This window comes from Musca autumnalis, unplaced genomic scaffold (assembly GCF_047663935.1).
Source record: "Musca autumnalis isolate F117 unplaced genomic scaffold, ASM4766393v1 scaffold_4, whole genome shotgun sequence".
In the NCBI taxonomy this organism is placed as follows: Eukaryota; Metazoa; Arthropoda; class Insecta; order Diptera; family Muscidae; genus Musca; species Musca autumnalis.
In genome coordinates this window covers 129,024,721-129,042,646 of record NW_027411977.1, presented here as the reverse complement: position 1 = coordinate 129,042,646, position 17,926 = coordinate 129,024,721, and the positions used below count along the sequence as shown (strand labels likewise).

The 17,926-nt window shown below is 35.2% G+C and overlaps 1 protein-coding gene across 1 annotated transcript in view; it reads left to right on the top strand.

The window, feature by feature from the left end:
* LOC141402657 (adenylate cyclase type 6) overlaps nt 1–17,926 on the top strand; it is a 555,913-nt gene that overhangs the window by 157,015 nt on the left and 380,972 nt on the right. Inside the window, exons 5-6 of the mRNA XM_073984363.1 lie at nt 2,897–3,008; nt 13,699–13,847. Coding sequence (XP_073840464.1) covers nt 2,897–3,008; nt 13,699–13,847 — 261 coding nt within the window. The remainder of the gene's footprint in view (nt 1–2,896; nt 3,009–13,698; nt 13,848–17,926) is intronic.

The window sequence follows — 17,926 nt, the reverse complement described above, 5'->3', positions numbered from 1 at the left end:
GTTGCAGAAATGTTTTTTATACTATTAAAACCTTAAATATCAATTTTAAGAAAAATCGGATGAAACTTTGTCTTTATCCCACATTTTCAGTTCAATACTATATACAATAAAAACATCAATTTATAAAAAATTTCACTCAACTTAAAGTAGAAAAATACATTTTTTCTAAAAAAGGCAAAATAAGGCAAAATATTTCATCTGAATATGATAGTACATACCCCTGCCAGCTTCCAAAAATTTTTTTGGAGGAGACGATATTTTTACATTTTTTCTAAAGTTTAAGAAGATTTCAAAAATATTTGTAAAAAATAATTTTCAATATACACACAAACTTTTATCTCCCTACCCAGATATTACAACTTTCTTCGTTCTTTCTTTATATATTATGAAAGCACTTATTATCAGCTTCCAGATTCATAATAACTTTGGTCTGAATTTCGTATACCCATTCGACCACACAGCACACCAAAAAGTATATATTTTACAGCACACAGTCTGTTCTATTTTTTATACAAAAAATTTTCAACTTTAGCATTACACCAACGAGCGGCTATTAATGGTATTTAGAAAAACCAATTATTTTCGGATGGTTTGAAGTGTTTTTTATTATTCCGCGCAAAAAAATTATAAAAATATGAAACTTCAAAAAAATAATTTTGGCCAAAAATTTTGTGATTGCGACAACTGTGCATAGGTTGGATTATTTTTGATCGGGGCAGCCAAAGGCTTCATTATAATAATAATTGTCCAAAAAAATCTCATACGGGACTAGGGAGACTTCTCTCATATCAATGAGTGCACCCCGATTTTAGCTCAATGCTATGGGACCTACTGTTTATCGCTGAGTCCGAACGGCGTGTCTTAAGACACCACTTGTAGAGATGTTGTATATGGCTGAAATACTCAGGAAATGTCGCCAACATTACTGAGGGCTATTTTGTCACCGTTGAAAATTTGATGTTGACTGTCCGGGAAATCGAACACACGACCTTCAACGTGCAAGGCGGGTGTGCATACCATTGCACCACGGTGGGCTTCATTATAATCAACACAAATATGGTAAGTGTCAATCTTGGGTCTCTTCCAGGATTTTCCGCAGGGTAAATACCTGATCAATGCTGGGTTTTCCAGGTCTAATTCCTGGGCTTTGCCATGTTAAAGCCGGTCAGGACCCATACGATGGCTTGGTATGAGTTATGTAGGCCTATGGAATAGCCCCTTATAGCGGAACCGCGCGATTTTTGGTAGTTCGATACATTTGCGAAATCAACCGTAGAAGTACATTTATGGCTCCCAGTAGCTACAATTTCTGGCCGAATAAAACGAAAATTTACATTTACGAAGGGAACTAGCAAACTTTCTGGCCTAGGCAATACGCAGTGTCGCCAGGCGACATTTGACATTTTTCTTGGAAAGTTTGACAGTTTCTAGCCTAAGCGTACTCAGGATATTTTGACATGCGACTATGTGTTGGATTGTTTACAGTGTCTTGATTGAGACACCTCTAACACATGGCTTTTGAACTATTTTACAGCATCTTCTGGCGACGAAAATCGTTGACCACGCCTTTTTTTCTTGATGTGTTAGAATCGACTGAAGTCATTGGATCCCCAGTCTGAGCTCTACTGCAAATGACCCGTCAATTCCACGTTTTGTCCGGTCAAACAGGCGCAGGTTTTAATCGATGTGTGAAAGCTCGAAAGCAGAACGATTCGCCTTCTCTTGTTCGTTTTTCGAATTTCTCAGGAGACTTCAGGCAAACAAATTGTAGTGTAGCACTCAGAATTAACCTTCCTACATTTCTCAAGCCGTATAGTCGCCATATGGTAAGTTTTGCGAAGAAACAGGCGACCATTTGCTTCGAAGGTCTTCTTCCATGAAGAACTTTCGTTATATTTGGCTCGCTTTTGAAGACCGTTTTGGAATAGCCTCCATATAATGGTACCGCCGGATTTTGAAGTTTTTTTTTTCGATATATTCGTCCTAAATTGGATGTAATTTAGTATGTATTTAGGGTTGCTAGTAGTCAACAAACTTCTCCACCAAAAAATGTCGACATAGTTTCACGTTTTGGAATAGCCCCATATAACGGTACCGCCCGGTTTCAGGTATTTTTTAAGTTTCCGGCTACATTTTCCCACCAACAACCTATCCAACAAAAAGTGTGGAAATAGGTCCATGTTTTGGTACCGTACCAATTTAACGGTACCGCCCGATATCAAGTATTTTGAAGTTTTTATCGACATTTTCATTGCCTGTAATTTGGTATTTGGGGCTTTCAGTGGTCAGAGAACTTCCCCACCGCAATTTATGGACATACATGCAGAGAAAGGATATTGTAGGAGCAATCATATTTAAGAACAAAATAGTGTATTTTTAACATATGAAAATATATATTGTTCTTTCAAAAATATATTTTGTTGCAGGAAACATCGTTTCAAATATATATTTGCACCAACAATATATATTTTCAGATTTTTAAAATACACTGTTTTGTTCTTAGAATATGATTGCTCCCATAATACCTCTTCTCGACTTGTAGGTATTTTCGTAACCGAAAGAAAAAAATATTGTTATATTTTAGTTCAGAATATTTCATGGTGGAGGGTATAAAAAGTTCGGCACTTTACGCGGCTTGTTCACATACGTACCGATAAAACTTTTAGTCATTTGTATGGTACATAAATTTTTGATGGTCCATATTATTAAGATCTTGCCTAAAACACTTCATGTTATAAAAATATACATATATATGTACGTTTTCATATTATATTGGATGTATTAACAGTTTGCTAGTTATTTCATGTTTTCAAGAATTGCTAAATATTTTCTACTATTCCCCATATATGTTTTTGTCGTTTTAATATTTAAATAAATATTTTTTTTATAATTACAGGCGGGTATAACACGGTGCAACATTGACGAATCTATCGATTCAACAAATTCCAGTTCTACATGCCAAAGTCCAATGACATATCCACGTGATGAGGCACAACTTTTACAAGCAAGTAAGTAATAAAATTTATTTATCCTCAATATGGACTTTCAATTTCCTACACCATCAGAGCAAAGTTGTCTCTTTTATTAGCAACTAGCCGACCGGTCCGCGTTGCTAGCCCTTGAAACTGTTTTATGTTACCTTTTCTTAAGTCATCAATTATATTTTTCTTGCATCGTTAATACGATGCAAGAAATAATAATTATTATCAAGTCAACCTAGTGTCTTTGTCTAGAAACCTTTCTCAATACATACACATTTTCAATCGAAGATGGGTTTTCTTCTTGAATTGTAATGCCTTCCATTGCGGAAGGAGATTGGCAGTGGCTTAGAACGTTAAGACCTTGACAACATTGCCTGTTTGTTGGAGAGGATCCAGGTTCAAACCTCAGGCGGGGCAACCGGGCTCTGCTGTGAATTTTTATTTATTGTTGACTTTTTAGACGAAGGCCATTATTTTTGAAAGTTTTTAATTAATTGAATTTTTAATCGAGCTAACATGACCAGAAGAGTTCTTGTATTGAAAAAGTGAATTCTAGCGAAGTCACCACACACTCAACAAATATGCTACGATCGTATCGCTGGTTTCGGTGGTTTAATTCAGCTCATCAGGCATATTGAATGTTAATGGCTAGAAGACAAAGGCTGATTTTGATAACTTCTATTTATACAACCATTATTACAAATTTGCAAATATGAAGTATTTTTGAAGCCTTTTACTTATCAAGTCGACCTAGTGTCTTTTATTTCCATTGATTTGTAACATATTTATGAAAGTGGGAGTGGTCGGGTCTTATGGTCTGTAAGTTTTACATATACAAATCATTAAAAAAGGGCGCAAGGCATAACCCGCACTTCCAAAATTGAACAAAATATATAGTCGTTTTCCACCAAGGGTCATCCCTGTACATCCCCTGAAAATTACATGGAAATCGGTTTAGACGTTTTGGAGATAAAACATATTTAAAAAGTGGGCGTGTTCGGATCTTAAGGCCACAAATAAGTGCCTCGGTTTGGAGACACAACCACCATTGTAAATCGAATTAATTTCAAAACCTGCTCCGCCGAAATTCCACCAAATATATAGCTTATTTTCACCACGCCACATATGATGCGCTCAGCGCCAAAACAGCCTAACCTAAAAAATCAAACTGGCTGTAAGATTTAATTGAAACCTTTTGAGATAACTTCTAAAAAATACATATTGCATTATTTTAGAAGGTAGTATTACCTAGTGTTATTCAAGGCAATATGCAATTTTTTAGTAGTTATTTCAAAAGGTTCTGGGTAGATCTTTATAGTCTGTGTGGTTTATTTCGGGCATGTGGGTTTGGCCGTTTTGGCGCTGAGCGACTCATATATGCAGCCCATTTTCACCAGGATTATACCGGTACATTCTCTGAAATTTTCAAGAAAATAGGTTCATCCGTTTTTGAGCCTATACGGAACATACATACTATGCTCCTATTTTTGCAAAATTCTTGGGGTTAGGGTATTTAAAACGAAGAGTACACCCTAGTCGTTCCATAAAATATTCGAAAAATTAGTGTAAATTGTGTGAACAAAATGCTTGAGGCGTGAAGTGTGTCTCAGAACATACCCGATAATTTTATTATTATTTTTTGAGTCTATACGGAACATACAAACATACTAACATACACACATTGTCTTTTATATATAAGATCAACTTCCACTTAATTTTCCACTATGTTATATTTTATTAAATGACTGTTTCAGTAAAAGTCTATGCTAACGAATTCGTTAAATTTACTACCAATCCTAGACGCGCGGGCGGCAAGACCGATGTGGTAACTTTGCGAAAAAGGTTGTTTTTCGATTCGGCAACACCATATGTGATGTCACTCGTATGCCTAATTTGAGAGATTTTGGTGTTGATGCTGTAATTTTTTACATTAAAAGGCTGAAATTTGTTGTACGAGCAAGATGTCGTATTCGTTAAAGAGAAATTACTTTGAAGTTAAATATTTAAACTAACTACATTGAGTTTGTGAATTTTTTTATTATAAACAAAAATAAACATTTTGTTGTACAAAAACCGATATCGTACGGAGATGAAAAAAGTGTTTTTCGTTTTTCTTTTATGTTGTGCCTTTTTCTATTTTTTGTTGGCTCCAATTTTGCTCCGCCGTAGCTGCTCTATTTTTGTTGTCGAGAAATTGCACAAATTGTTTTGAAGAAAAACACCCTGTTTGTTTGGAAAAATGTTGGTCAATTCAAAATAAAGCATAGATGAAATATATATACAGAAGTTTGATAGTAACTCGAACGAATTCGTTCGCATATAATTTTACAGAAACTGGCTGTAAAACGGCGTTTGCAATAGAGGTTAACTCGTCTTTATGAGGATTTATTTGACGTTTGCGCTATGGAATTGACATTTGAAACCCAGTAGGTTTATATAATCCGAATAAATGCAAACATTGTATTAGTTTTACTTTTAGTTTATTAATTTAAATAATTGGACGGTAAGTTAACTAAAAAATAGAAATATTTCATGGGAGTTATTAAATAACAGTGTTCTAAACTATTGTCCTTAAACTACATTAATTTTAAAAGTCTCTGGGAATATGAACAAATCTAAACATTTAAAAACTAAAACAGATATTAAGCTTAATTCACAGATAACATAGAACATGACCGATGTATAAACAGTTTGATCCAAAATGTCTTTGATTTTGAAAATGAGCATCAGCTTCCAGGGATACTAAATTTAAGTTCGGTCACATTGGGCATATATTTGCCAAAAATTGTCGAATATTTTTTGCCCCAATGTGACCAGCAAGTATTATTTAAAGGCAAACAAAAATTAAAATTGAACGGCAAAATATCCGTTATTGTATAAAACACATTTGCATTTGAAAAACCAAAATTTCGATGACAGAGAAGCCACTCCACAGCCGATACGTCTGAAGAGCTGCCAAAATTTCGATGACAGAGAAGCCACTCCACAGCCGATACGTCTGAAGAGCTGCCAAACCAACAGCGAAACTAGTCACGTAATTTGGTGGTTGTGTGGGTTCGAGTCCCCGGCTTTCCTTTTTCACTTGCAAAAAATTTCGAACATAAAGCCTAACTCTAAACGAGAAAATGAATAAAATTTACAGTAAAAATGATCTTCGCCCTAACAGGCAAAATTTCAAAATGTAAAGCAGCTGATTATAGGAAAACAAAAATAGGGTTGCCCGCCAAGTCGGACTATAGGAAAAGTTTGGAATTAAATTTCTGACATTGATTCGTATATACAATTTTCGAATGATTTATGTATAAATGCTAGTTTCCAAGCTTAGCCTTCGTTCACCCACAAAAATAATATTCTAATATCTATACTTATAAAAGAGTTCAGTAATGATGACTCACTGACTCACTGACTGACTGACTGATAATCAACGCCCAGACTAAACGGCTGGAGCTAGAATCTTGAAATTTTGGGTGAGGGTCACTCATGGTCCGAATAGGTCAGATAAGGCTCGGTTTTTGGAAATTCGAACTAGAACAGTACGAAAAGTACTAAAAGGTACTAAATATGGTACTCTTAGTATTAGGCAAACGCGAAGAGCTAGAATTCTGAAATTTGGAATGAGGTTCACTGATGGAGAGTTAGAAAGGTGTACCAAAGGGTTTTTGGAAATTCGAACTATAAGTGTACGAAAAGTAATAAAAGTTACTAAATTTAGTACCATTTGGTATAACGTGAACGGACAGAGCTAAAATCTTGAAATTTGGAATGAAAATCAAGGTTTAGAAGATAAGTTGATATTAGGAGGTGGGTTTGAAAATGTGTACTCATGTGTACGAATAGTACTAAATAGTACTAAATTTGGTAAAATGTGAATTTGGGCGAACCGATAAAGTTGGAATTCTGAAATTTGGAATTACTATTACTGTTGGAGTGTAGGTTTGAGATATGGAGGTAGTTTTCGAAATTCGTACATATGGGTACGGAAGGTACTAAATAGTACCAAATAAGGTACAATTTGGATTTGGGGGAACGGATGGACCTGGAATCCTGAAATTTAGAATTAGGATTACTGTCGGAGTGTAGGATAGAGGTATTTTGGAAATTCGTACTTTTGGGTACGAAAAGTACTAAATGGTACCAAATTTGGTACAATATGAATTTAAGTGATCGGATAGAGCTGGAATAGTGAAATTTGGAATTAAGATTACTATTGGAGTGTGGGATTGGTATACTTTTGGAAATTCGTACTTATGGCAACGAAAAGTACTAAATGGTACCAAATTTGGTACAATTTGGATTTGGGTGATCAGATACATTTGGAATCCTGAAATTCGAAATTAAGATTACTTTTGGAGTGTTGGGTAGAGGTAGGTTTGGAAATTCGGACCTATGGGAACAGAAAGCACTAAATGGTACTAAACTTGGTACAATTTGGATTATGGTGATCTGATGCAGCTGTAATTCTGAAATTTGGAATTAAGATTACTGTTGGCGTGTAGGCTTGAGGTAGTTGTGGATATTCGTACTCTTGGGTACGAATAGTACTAAATAGTACCAAATTTGGTACAATTTGGGTTTGGGTGAACGGATATAGCTGAAATTCCGAGATTTGGAATAAGGAGTACTATTGGAGTGTAGGATTGATAAAGTTTTGGAAATTTTTAGTTATGGGTAGGAAAAGTACTAAATAGTACTAAATTTGGTACAATTTAGATTTCAATGTTGGGATACATTTGGAATCGTGAAATTCGGAATTAAAATTGCTGTTGGAGTGTTGATAGAGGTAGGTTTGGAAATTCGTACTTTGGATACGAATAGTACTAAATGGTACCAAATTTGGATTTGAGTTATCGGATGTATCTGGAATTCTGAAATTCGGAATTAAGCTTATTGTTTGAACATAGCACTGAGGTAGTTTTGAAAATTGGTAGTTATGTGTACGAAAAGTACTAAATGGTACCAAATCTGGTACAATTTGGATTTGGGTGAACGGATATAGCTGGAATCTCGAGATTCGGAATAAGGATTACTGTTGGTAAGTAGGATTTATGAAGTTTTTGAAATTTTTAGTTATGGGTACGAAAAGTACTAAATGGTACCAAATTTTAATTTATGTGATCGGACACATTTGGAATCCTGAAATTCGGAATTATTGTTGGAGTGTTGAAAGAGGAAGGTTTGGAAATTCGTACTTTGGATACGAAAAGTACTAAATGGTATCAAATTTGGTACAATTTGGATTACGGTGATCGGATGCAGCTGTAATCCTGAAATTTGGAATTAAGATTACTGTTGGCGTGTAGGATTGAGGTAGTTGTAGAAATTCGTACTCATGGGTACAAAAGTACTAAATGGTACCAAATTTGATACAGTTTGCATTTGGGTGAACGGATATTTTATTTTAATTTATGTGATGTTGATGTTGGAGTGTTGATAGATGTAGGTTTAGAAATTCGTACTATGGATACGAATAGTACTAAATGGTACCAAATTTGGATTTGAGTTATCGGATATATCTAGAATCCTGAAATTCGGAATTAAGCTTATTGTTTGAACATAGCACTGCGAAAAGTACTAAATGGTACTAAATTTAGTACAATTTGGATTTCGGTGATCTGATGTAGCTGCCATACTCAAGTTTGATTCCGATTTCCGATTTACACAGGATTTGGTACAATTTGTTATTGTGTGAAGGGAATTTAGGAGGAGGTTCGTATTTATGCATTTACATGTAAAGTACTAAATAGTTCTATAATTGGTTTTGGGGGAACAGATAGAGCTGGAAATGAGGATGGCGGTTGTTGGGTTAGGCCGTATTTGCGCTGAGAACCTCAATTAAAATATCTCAAAAAATGTGGACTGCTCTTGATGTGTAGGCGTGACGAAAATCGGACTAAAGTGGTACGTATTAGTACACAAAATGTTTCCACCATTCTATATTATACATTGTTTATTTGTTTTGTATATTTAACGCATACGAAGTAGCGGGCACTTTGCTAGTGCCTTATAATCGGACGTGAAACGTAGCATAATGGTTGAATGGGTGGGACTTCGGCGAACTCCTAATTTTTCAATACACCTCCTAGGTCATAACAGCTCAACTCGAAAGATAATTAATTCAAGAATATATGACGGCAAAAATTTGACCAATGTGCATTCGCCTTGAGCGTATTGTGATCACAAAATCAACTCTGTATGAAATTTACACTTGTTTGGGCAAATATGGGAAAGCAAATTTGGAGCAAATATTTGCCGGATGTGACCTTACCTTTTATTAGGTAGCAGCGCGCTTGTTTCACAAATCAGGGTTACACTTGACTTCCAAATGCGCCAAATTTGTAACGCTGAGTATCTAATCTGGAAAACCATATTTTTATATATATAACGTTCACTTGATCTTTATAAAGAAAGTTTAGTCTTCATCTTCTGCTACATTTGTCAACATATTCGGTGTAATATGATACGTTTAACACTGACGATGTCATACAATCGGCCCAAAAAACGACAAAGTCAAAGCCTACCTACCCCCTATCTAAAAACCTTATACACTCATGTATGAAATTTTATGGCAATCGGTTGACGTTAACCCGTGCCACCAGAGGGAACTTTGTTTCCATAGTAATTTGTATGGCGCCAAAGGTGCATTTTCACGAAACATTGTTGTGGCTAAGAAACGAATCCTACAAAAAAATTGTGAACATCGGATCGGAGTTCGGTATAGCTCCGATAGGCCGCCTTTAGGTATTTTGAGCCCTACATAGATCTTTCTGCTGACACGGGTTAACGTTAGCCGATCGCCATATAATTTAATATATAAGGTTTTTGGATCAAATGGAACAAATTTAGGTAGGCGTTTCAAAAAAACTTTGTCTTTTTTTTTGCTGCCCTAATATGTATACATATTGCTCAGTTACCCAAAGAGTGGCATAACTTTTCTGAGTTAGCAATTTCTATCTTCTCTACGACTTCTACCTTATATATAATTGTTTCACAAACATCCCAGAAGGGACAAGGGTGACTTCTCTCATATCAATGAGTGCACCCCGATTCATATTAGTTCACTGATATGGGGTGTGTCTTAAGACAACATTTGTAGAGAAGTTGTACATGGCTGAAACACTCAGGAAATGTCGCCATTACTGAGGGTTATTTTGCCACCGTTGAAAATTTCATGTTGCCTGACCGGGCAATCGTACCCACTACCTTCAGCGTGCAAGGCGGGTGTACTGACTATTGCACCACGGTGTCACCCACGACTTCTACCTTATCTTGTGCCAAATTTTCATGTTCATATCTCTAAATCTTAACGAGCTACAGCTCATTTACTACGGGTTTGGCATAATTCAACAAAAAAGTTTTTTGAGTTTATGAAACACTAAAACACTTCAAATCATGCTTGATCTTGCACAGAAATTTTGCACTGATATCTGGCTAGTGGTTTGCAGATGTTTGTCCAATTAGTTATTTTATTTTTTGTGTAATAATCTTTTAAAGTTGGGAAGTCAACTTTCTTGAGGTGTTTCACTCTTTGAGTGAATGAGTGATATGTAGCTCAAGATTAATTTGACACAGATGAAGATATATGGGCTGATCCATAGAAATGAAGCACTGATATCTGGCTAACCCTTTAAAAAAAGTTGGTCCAAGTGGTTACCTTATTTTTGTGTAATAATCATTTTAATTCGGGAATTAAAATATTAATCGGCCACTTAAAACGCGTTTTCTCGAAACTTGATTTTTTGAGGTGTGACACTCTTTGAGCAAATTAGCGAATTTCCCGTGTGCTACCTCTTGGTCATATCGCCATCTTTTGAGAGGTTCATTCGTCCTTTTTTTCGTTCTTTTTGATAAGATGTGTCAACTATCCGGAGGGAATAATCCGAAGCCCTTAGAACAATTTTTATCGTACTATCTGCAAGCATTTGTTGCTTTCATGCTATTCCATTGATATCCTGTGACTACATAAGAATTAACCATATCTAGAAAATAAATGTTAAAAAACAGACTGGCCGAAATAACACTGTGCAACATTTTTGAAGTAATCGTTTGCAAACTAATTTTTCACAAAATCACTCTACAGACCACATTTATTGTCCAATCAATGAAAACAGCTTAACAGCTTTCTAGTGGCTAAACAAGTAAACCTAGTTAAATTCAGTTAATTGTGTATATTTCGCAGCGTATCTCCAAAACTGTTACATTTTTCCTAATGTTCTAATCTTTGGGAAAAGTATTCGATGGAATGTAATACACAACTCTTCAGAACATTCCATTGTTGTAAAATACCTCTACTGCATTGTTTGTAGCATGTTTTTCAACGACAATTTGATAAATGCATCAACAGGGCATTGAAATTCCAAATATGAGAATAAACAGCCTGTGTTTAGATGAGGCCATAAAATCCATAGCCGATCTAGGAACCCAAAACCCAACTTAGATATTTTCAGAAAATGTCTACTAGAAGTTGTTTGCATTTCTAGTGTTTCCCAGTGTAATTAGAATTTCAAATGGAAAAATCAAATAAACAAATAAATAAAACACAATAGTTCGAATTTGAAATAAAATGTAAGTAATTAAGGCCTAGGTACATAAGCTGGATCGCTTGCTTGCCTTGCTTGCTTCTGATAAATGAATAAAGAAGGCCGAACCAATTTTCGAACTAGGTTGTTCTTTTCTTTTTTATTCTTTAATCAGAAGCAAGCAAGGCAAGCAGGCGTGTCAGCTTATATACCAAGGCCTTTATAAATGGAATACTCGAATTACAATTGAGATGCTTCGAATTCCTAATTGTATTGTCGAATTACAAAAAAAAAAATAATGTTACGAAATCCGAGTCTAAATATTCTGAATTAATGTGGAATCCCGTGAGCGAAAAATTTACACTCGCTCACAACTTGTGTAGACTCTAACCGGTGGTGAATAAAGAAAAAGAATAAAGAAGGCCAAGCCAATTTTCGAACTATGTTGCCCTTTTCTTTTTTATTATTTTATCAGAAGCAAGCAAGGCAAGCAGACGAGGCGGCTTATGTACCCAGGCCTTTAGAAATGGAAAACTCGAATTACAATTGAATTGCCAAAAACTTAAAAAATCCATAAATTTTGACCTTTGACCCAGAATAACTGTTTTTGCACACATGGGATTGATGGGAACTTTTAGGACATTGCTTCTAATGACAAACCCTAGCTCTCCACCAAAATTCCGCTTTGTGGGATTTTTTGCTATTTCAATGGCTATTTTGACTGGACTAATAATATTCGAACTGGATCTATGTCTGAAAGAAAAAATACGATATGCAAAGTTTGGACCGAATCGGTTACTCTCTTTGGCAGTAATCGTGCGCACTATTTAAGTTAAAATTTTGGAATTTGTTTGTAATTACTGTATATCTTCTAGCATGATTGAAGTTTGGGCAACATGTTATGATGTGCAAAGGTTGGACCAAATGGGATGATCTACGAACCAACCAGCCAGACAGAGAGACAGTACGAGAAAGACAATTGATCCCTTGTCGAATATGCCGAATTAGCTTTTTCACTTGTTTATATAAAATACTTATGAATACTTAGAGCCTGTTTCACTATGTCGAAAGAAAATGATTGCGAACCAAAAGCACATAACTTTGGTTTTTATGGCAATATTGACTTTGTGTTTGCTTTAAAACAACTACAAAATTTAAATGCCATTTTTCTTCGGCATAGCGAAACAGGCCGTTATTTCGAAACTTATGATTTTCAGTCAGTAAAAAATGAAAATGAAACGAAAGTATGGAAAAATTGCATATGGACTCAAAAGTTATAATATAATGCTGAATTTAGCCTAATCGCTGCTGATACCAAAATCAAACTTGGATCTGTATCAAGCATTTTTATCAAGGCGGTCTTTAAACAAGTTCTAAAAATTTCAGATAACAGTCTATTCTGCTGTAAAATGTAATTTACATGAAAACAAGATGCATCTTACCGCTGAAGCAGTGGGTAGTACAAACTTATTCCAGAAGGATTCTATCTATGTGAAGCTTACGCGGTCTAAACCCTGCCTAAAATGTTTGACTAGGTTTGGGGATTGTTGGTATGTATTAAGTTCTTATCGAATGTGAACGATAGCTCTCTTTGAGATAACTGCCACCTTTTGTAAAACGTATTTTCTATACTTGCTTTACAGGATTAAAATCTCGTTTGTCTACGGAGAAAAATTTCATTGGGATGTTTTGAGTTCATGGAAAAGAATATCTCCCAGTTCTTTTCTATGAGCTCAAATCTATGAGCTCTACCTTCCCTAAACACAAAAGTTGTTCATGAAATACTTCACCTTGCACTTATAAAATATGACTTCTTTCAAGTGATTTATATCTTTTTATTCGTTTTTGTCTGGGTGATAATTTTCCTCTTGTTGTCAAATTTTTGTGTGTGTAAAACAATAAAACATGCGAATTAAATTTATAACTTAGATAGTAAAGGAAACGTGGGATGATGAAAACATTTAATGTTATTTCTAATAGCTTCAATGAATTTGTACCTTACTACCACTTAAGTCGCTACTTCTCCTTTTACAAATACTGCTGCTTTGTGAAAAAATTGTCTAATGTCTGGTATTTTATCTTGGGAATTAAATAAAACAACAAGAAATGATGAATAAAACTCATCAAATTGAAATATTTTCTATTTTCCCTTGGTTGCTATGACCACTCACTCATATATTATCCACATTATTCTTTTGCAGATTATGATTCAGCAGAGGCACAACAACGCAACACGGATAGCGCCAATATGAACATGAATGCCAATTTGAGTCCTACAATATCATTCTGGTTTCGCTTGAATCGCATCATTTTAAGGCTGTGTAGTACACATCAATTTAAAAATTTACAGGTGAGTGAGTTGCAGCAAAGATAAATGCCATTGTTTTATTAGCACATATTTTTCTTATGAAAAAGTGGAAATATTTTTCTTGAAAAAGTCATAGCAAAGATACTTCATTGGGGGGTGTGCAGATGGAAAAATGGACTATAAGTACAAGAGAAATATTTCTTAAAAATTATTTGTAAAGTAATTCAGCATGAAATTCAGAATAAATTTAAGACAACAATTTGTTTCACCATAGTTTGGAGGGTATATTAAGTTTGTTATTTGCGTTTGTAACACATTGAAATAATCATTTGCGATGCAGTATACATATATGTATATTCTTGTTTTTTTTTAATAGGCAGGTTAAGTTCGGAGATGGGCTATATCGCCCTTGTTTTGGTATAGCCCCATATAACGGTACCTCCCGATGTTCGATATTTTGAGGGGTTTAGCAACATTTTTTGATCGAACTACCTTTAATTTGACGTTTGAGGTTCCCAGAGATAACAAAATATTTCCACCAAAAATCTTTAACATATGTATTTCGTTATATATGATATTTCGTTATAGCCCCCATATAACTGTACCTCCTGAATTCGGTATTTTGAGGATTTTAGCTACAGCTTAACATTTGAGTTCCCAAAGGTCACAAAACATTTCAACAAAAAAATCAATGTTTTGGTATATCTCCCATATAATGGTATCTCCCGATTTTCGTTATTTTGGGGGTTGTAGAAAAATTTGACGTTTAAGGTTCCCAGAGGTCACATGTCTACAAAAATTGTCAACATAGATGTATGTTTTGTTTGGTATAGCCACCATCGGTACCTCTCGATTTTCGGTATTGTGACGATTTTCGCTACCTTTTTAGACAGAAGTACCTGCAATTTGACGTTTGAAGCTCCTAGTAGTCCCAAAACTACAAAATTGTCAACATAGGTCCATGTCTCGGTATAGCCGCCTTATAACGGTACCTACCGATTATCAGTATTTGGAGGAGTTTATTTATTTTTTTTTAACCGAACTACCTGCAATTTAACATTCGAGGTTCCCAGCGAGCACAAAATATCTCCACCAAAAATTGCAAGCTACGAACTACCTGTTACACTATGTATTCAACACTGAAAATGCAAACAACTTCTAGTCTGCATTTTTTGAAAGTGCATATTGAGTACAAGTTTTGCAGAGGAGATACTTAAAGGAATGGATCGACATTGACCATTATGGAAGTGGATCTCCAGCCACTACATGTGCTGCCATAGGGGGTTTTAACACCCTTCGGGCTGTTTGCTCATGAAGTGTGGACATGCCCCTGAAAAAACTTTTACCATCGTAATTGAGGCAGTGAATACAAGTTGCTTCAACAAAAATCAAAGTGATTCGATAGCAGGTCTTAAAGTGAACTTATCCGAAATTTTCTGTGGGAGATACCGGATGGAGTGGACAAATATAGTCCGTATTTGAAACTGATCTATATTTGGTATATATATTAGGATGTGTAAAGTGTGGACCAATTCGGCCACTCCCTTCAAGAGTTAACGTACGAATAATTTTTCCGAACATTTTTGAACTTTTGTGGGGAAGGTACCTGAAGCAGTTGACCGATATGGCTGATCATCACACCTAAATTATGTTTGGACAAAATATAACTAAGGACAAATTTTGGACGCAATCGGCAGATCAGTTCGAGAGTTATGTTGCGCTCCAACCACCTCACACGGTGTCGTAGGGGTTTTCTACAACTTTCAGGCTATTTTCTCAGGAAGTATGGACTTGCGTCTGATGGAACTTGTACCGTCGTATGGGGGGCAGTGAATACAAGTGAATACAAATCCTAAACTGAACTTATCCGAAATTTTGTGTGGGAGGTACCCGAAGGAGTAGACCGATTGAGTCCATATTGGAACCTCATCTAAGTCTGGTAGCCATTTCACGATTTGCTAAGTATGAACCAAATCGGTTACTTTCTTCAAAAGTTATCGTACGTACAAATTTTCCGAACATTTTCGAACTTTTATGGGGGAGGTACCGGAAGGAGTGGATCGATATAACCCATCTTCGAACTTAAACTAAGTTTGGACATAATATTACGAAAGCCAAATTTTGGACCGAATCGGTTGATCCGTTCGAGAGTTATCGTGCGCTCCAGCCAGACAGACAGACTGACGGACATTGCTCAATCGACTCCAAATTGTCTGAAACACATTTCGTCCAAACATACTTGGGGTCTAAAACCATTATTTCGATGAGACACATTTTGACCGTATGAAAGTGTATATGCCCTCGTTAGCATAAACGCTGAGGGTATAATTAAAAGTGTTACGGAGGAGGGATCTGAAGGAATGAACCACATTGCCCATTTTGGCAGTGCATATTTCTTGGGAGTCACCGTAGAGATTTTTGACCATTATTAACATGGACTTGCCCATGAAAAACATAATATTAGTGTAATCATGACATTTTTAACTTTGGTAGAAATGTCAAAAAATCATCGAACGAACATTAAACAGCACTTAAACAAACATTTTGAACTTTTGTGCGGAAGTTACCCTAACGTGTGAACTGATATAGTCCATTTTCTAAATTAAAATAAGTGTGGAAAAAATGTTACGAGATCCAAAGTTTTTTTACATAGAGCTTAAAGATGTGCGCAGTGGCGATGTCCCTATAGAACTTTTAAGGTTGTGAATTAGAGTGTACGAGTGAGATAAAATAGAAATGGCTAGATTCTTATGATATGGTATCGGAAAATATACATGTTTTCAATGGGTCAATGGATTATGGGGAATTGTAATAGTATTTTTTATGCAGGAAATAGTTTCTTGACGTCCGGTATATTAAACCAAAATGAACATTGCTTAGTTTTAAACTCTCTCTTAAAAAACAATCATTGTTCTATGAACAACTTATAGCATATGGTAATATTCAAAAATGTTTTACAATCGTTGAAGTTGAGATTCACCATTTAATAAGTCGCGAACTGTCAATATATTTTATACAATATGAATATATTTATATTAATTGAAGTGTTTTAGCCGGGGTCGCATAAAATGAACCATAACAAATAATTTATGTGGAAGCTGTGTTGGTGGTAATATTAAAAAATGGGTAAACATGTGTTGAAGTTTACAATTTTTTTGTGTTCTTTTTTGATTTCTGGTCAAACCCCGGAAAATTCAGACCTGAGCTCAATGAAAGAATTGAAGAATACCCCTTGGGCAACATGGTTCTAATGTACGACTTTTCGATATATACACTGCATCCCCCTAAAATCGGTGCTGACATTTTGGAGTTTTGAAATCTGGGTTTTTTGATTTTTTCTTATAATTGGAGGGCGCAACCAGATAATTAACCATACTATTTATTGGATTGTAGAACTCGTGATTCCACGTCGTTTGATGTATATCTCATGAGTGTGCTTCATACAGCTCCCTAGTAATAGGAGTCCAAAGTCGAAATTTTGGCGCGTAAATTTTCTTTAAAAACCTATTTTTTGGCTTCAAAATTTACAACTGTGACTCAGGTACCCTTGAATCCCGCGTGATTTTAGTTTTTTAACGCGCCGTATCTAATGAACCAATAAAACGGCGGTTATAGATACCTTGAAAGTAGAAAATTCTGTAAAATTATATTTTGATGATTCCACGCACTGAACCGCGATTTTCTTTAGTTATTTTTACATAAATGGAATCCTTTATGCGCGATTATATTATTTTCCAAAACCGTGTGGCATAAATTACCGAGATTCTGGAGTAACATTCGTATTTCGTATAAAATAGAATTTGGTAGCACATCCGCGGTTCTTGACGAATTTTTTTTAAAATTTGTTATAATTAGACATCGGATTTTGCATATTTGAATATTTTTTATTAATAAAGATACGAAAATTCTGATTGGACCAAAATTCGTTTTGAAGAAAATTGAATGCAGACAGGCTCATATTTTTTATTTTTTTTTGCATATTTGCATATTTTGCATATGCACAAAATATGCAAAATGTGCATAAAATATGCAAAATATGAAACTAAGTTTTTTTGACGAAAATCGTCAAATTAAATTTGGAAAGTCATCTAAAAGTGTTCTAAATTAGGTTTATTGTCGTT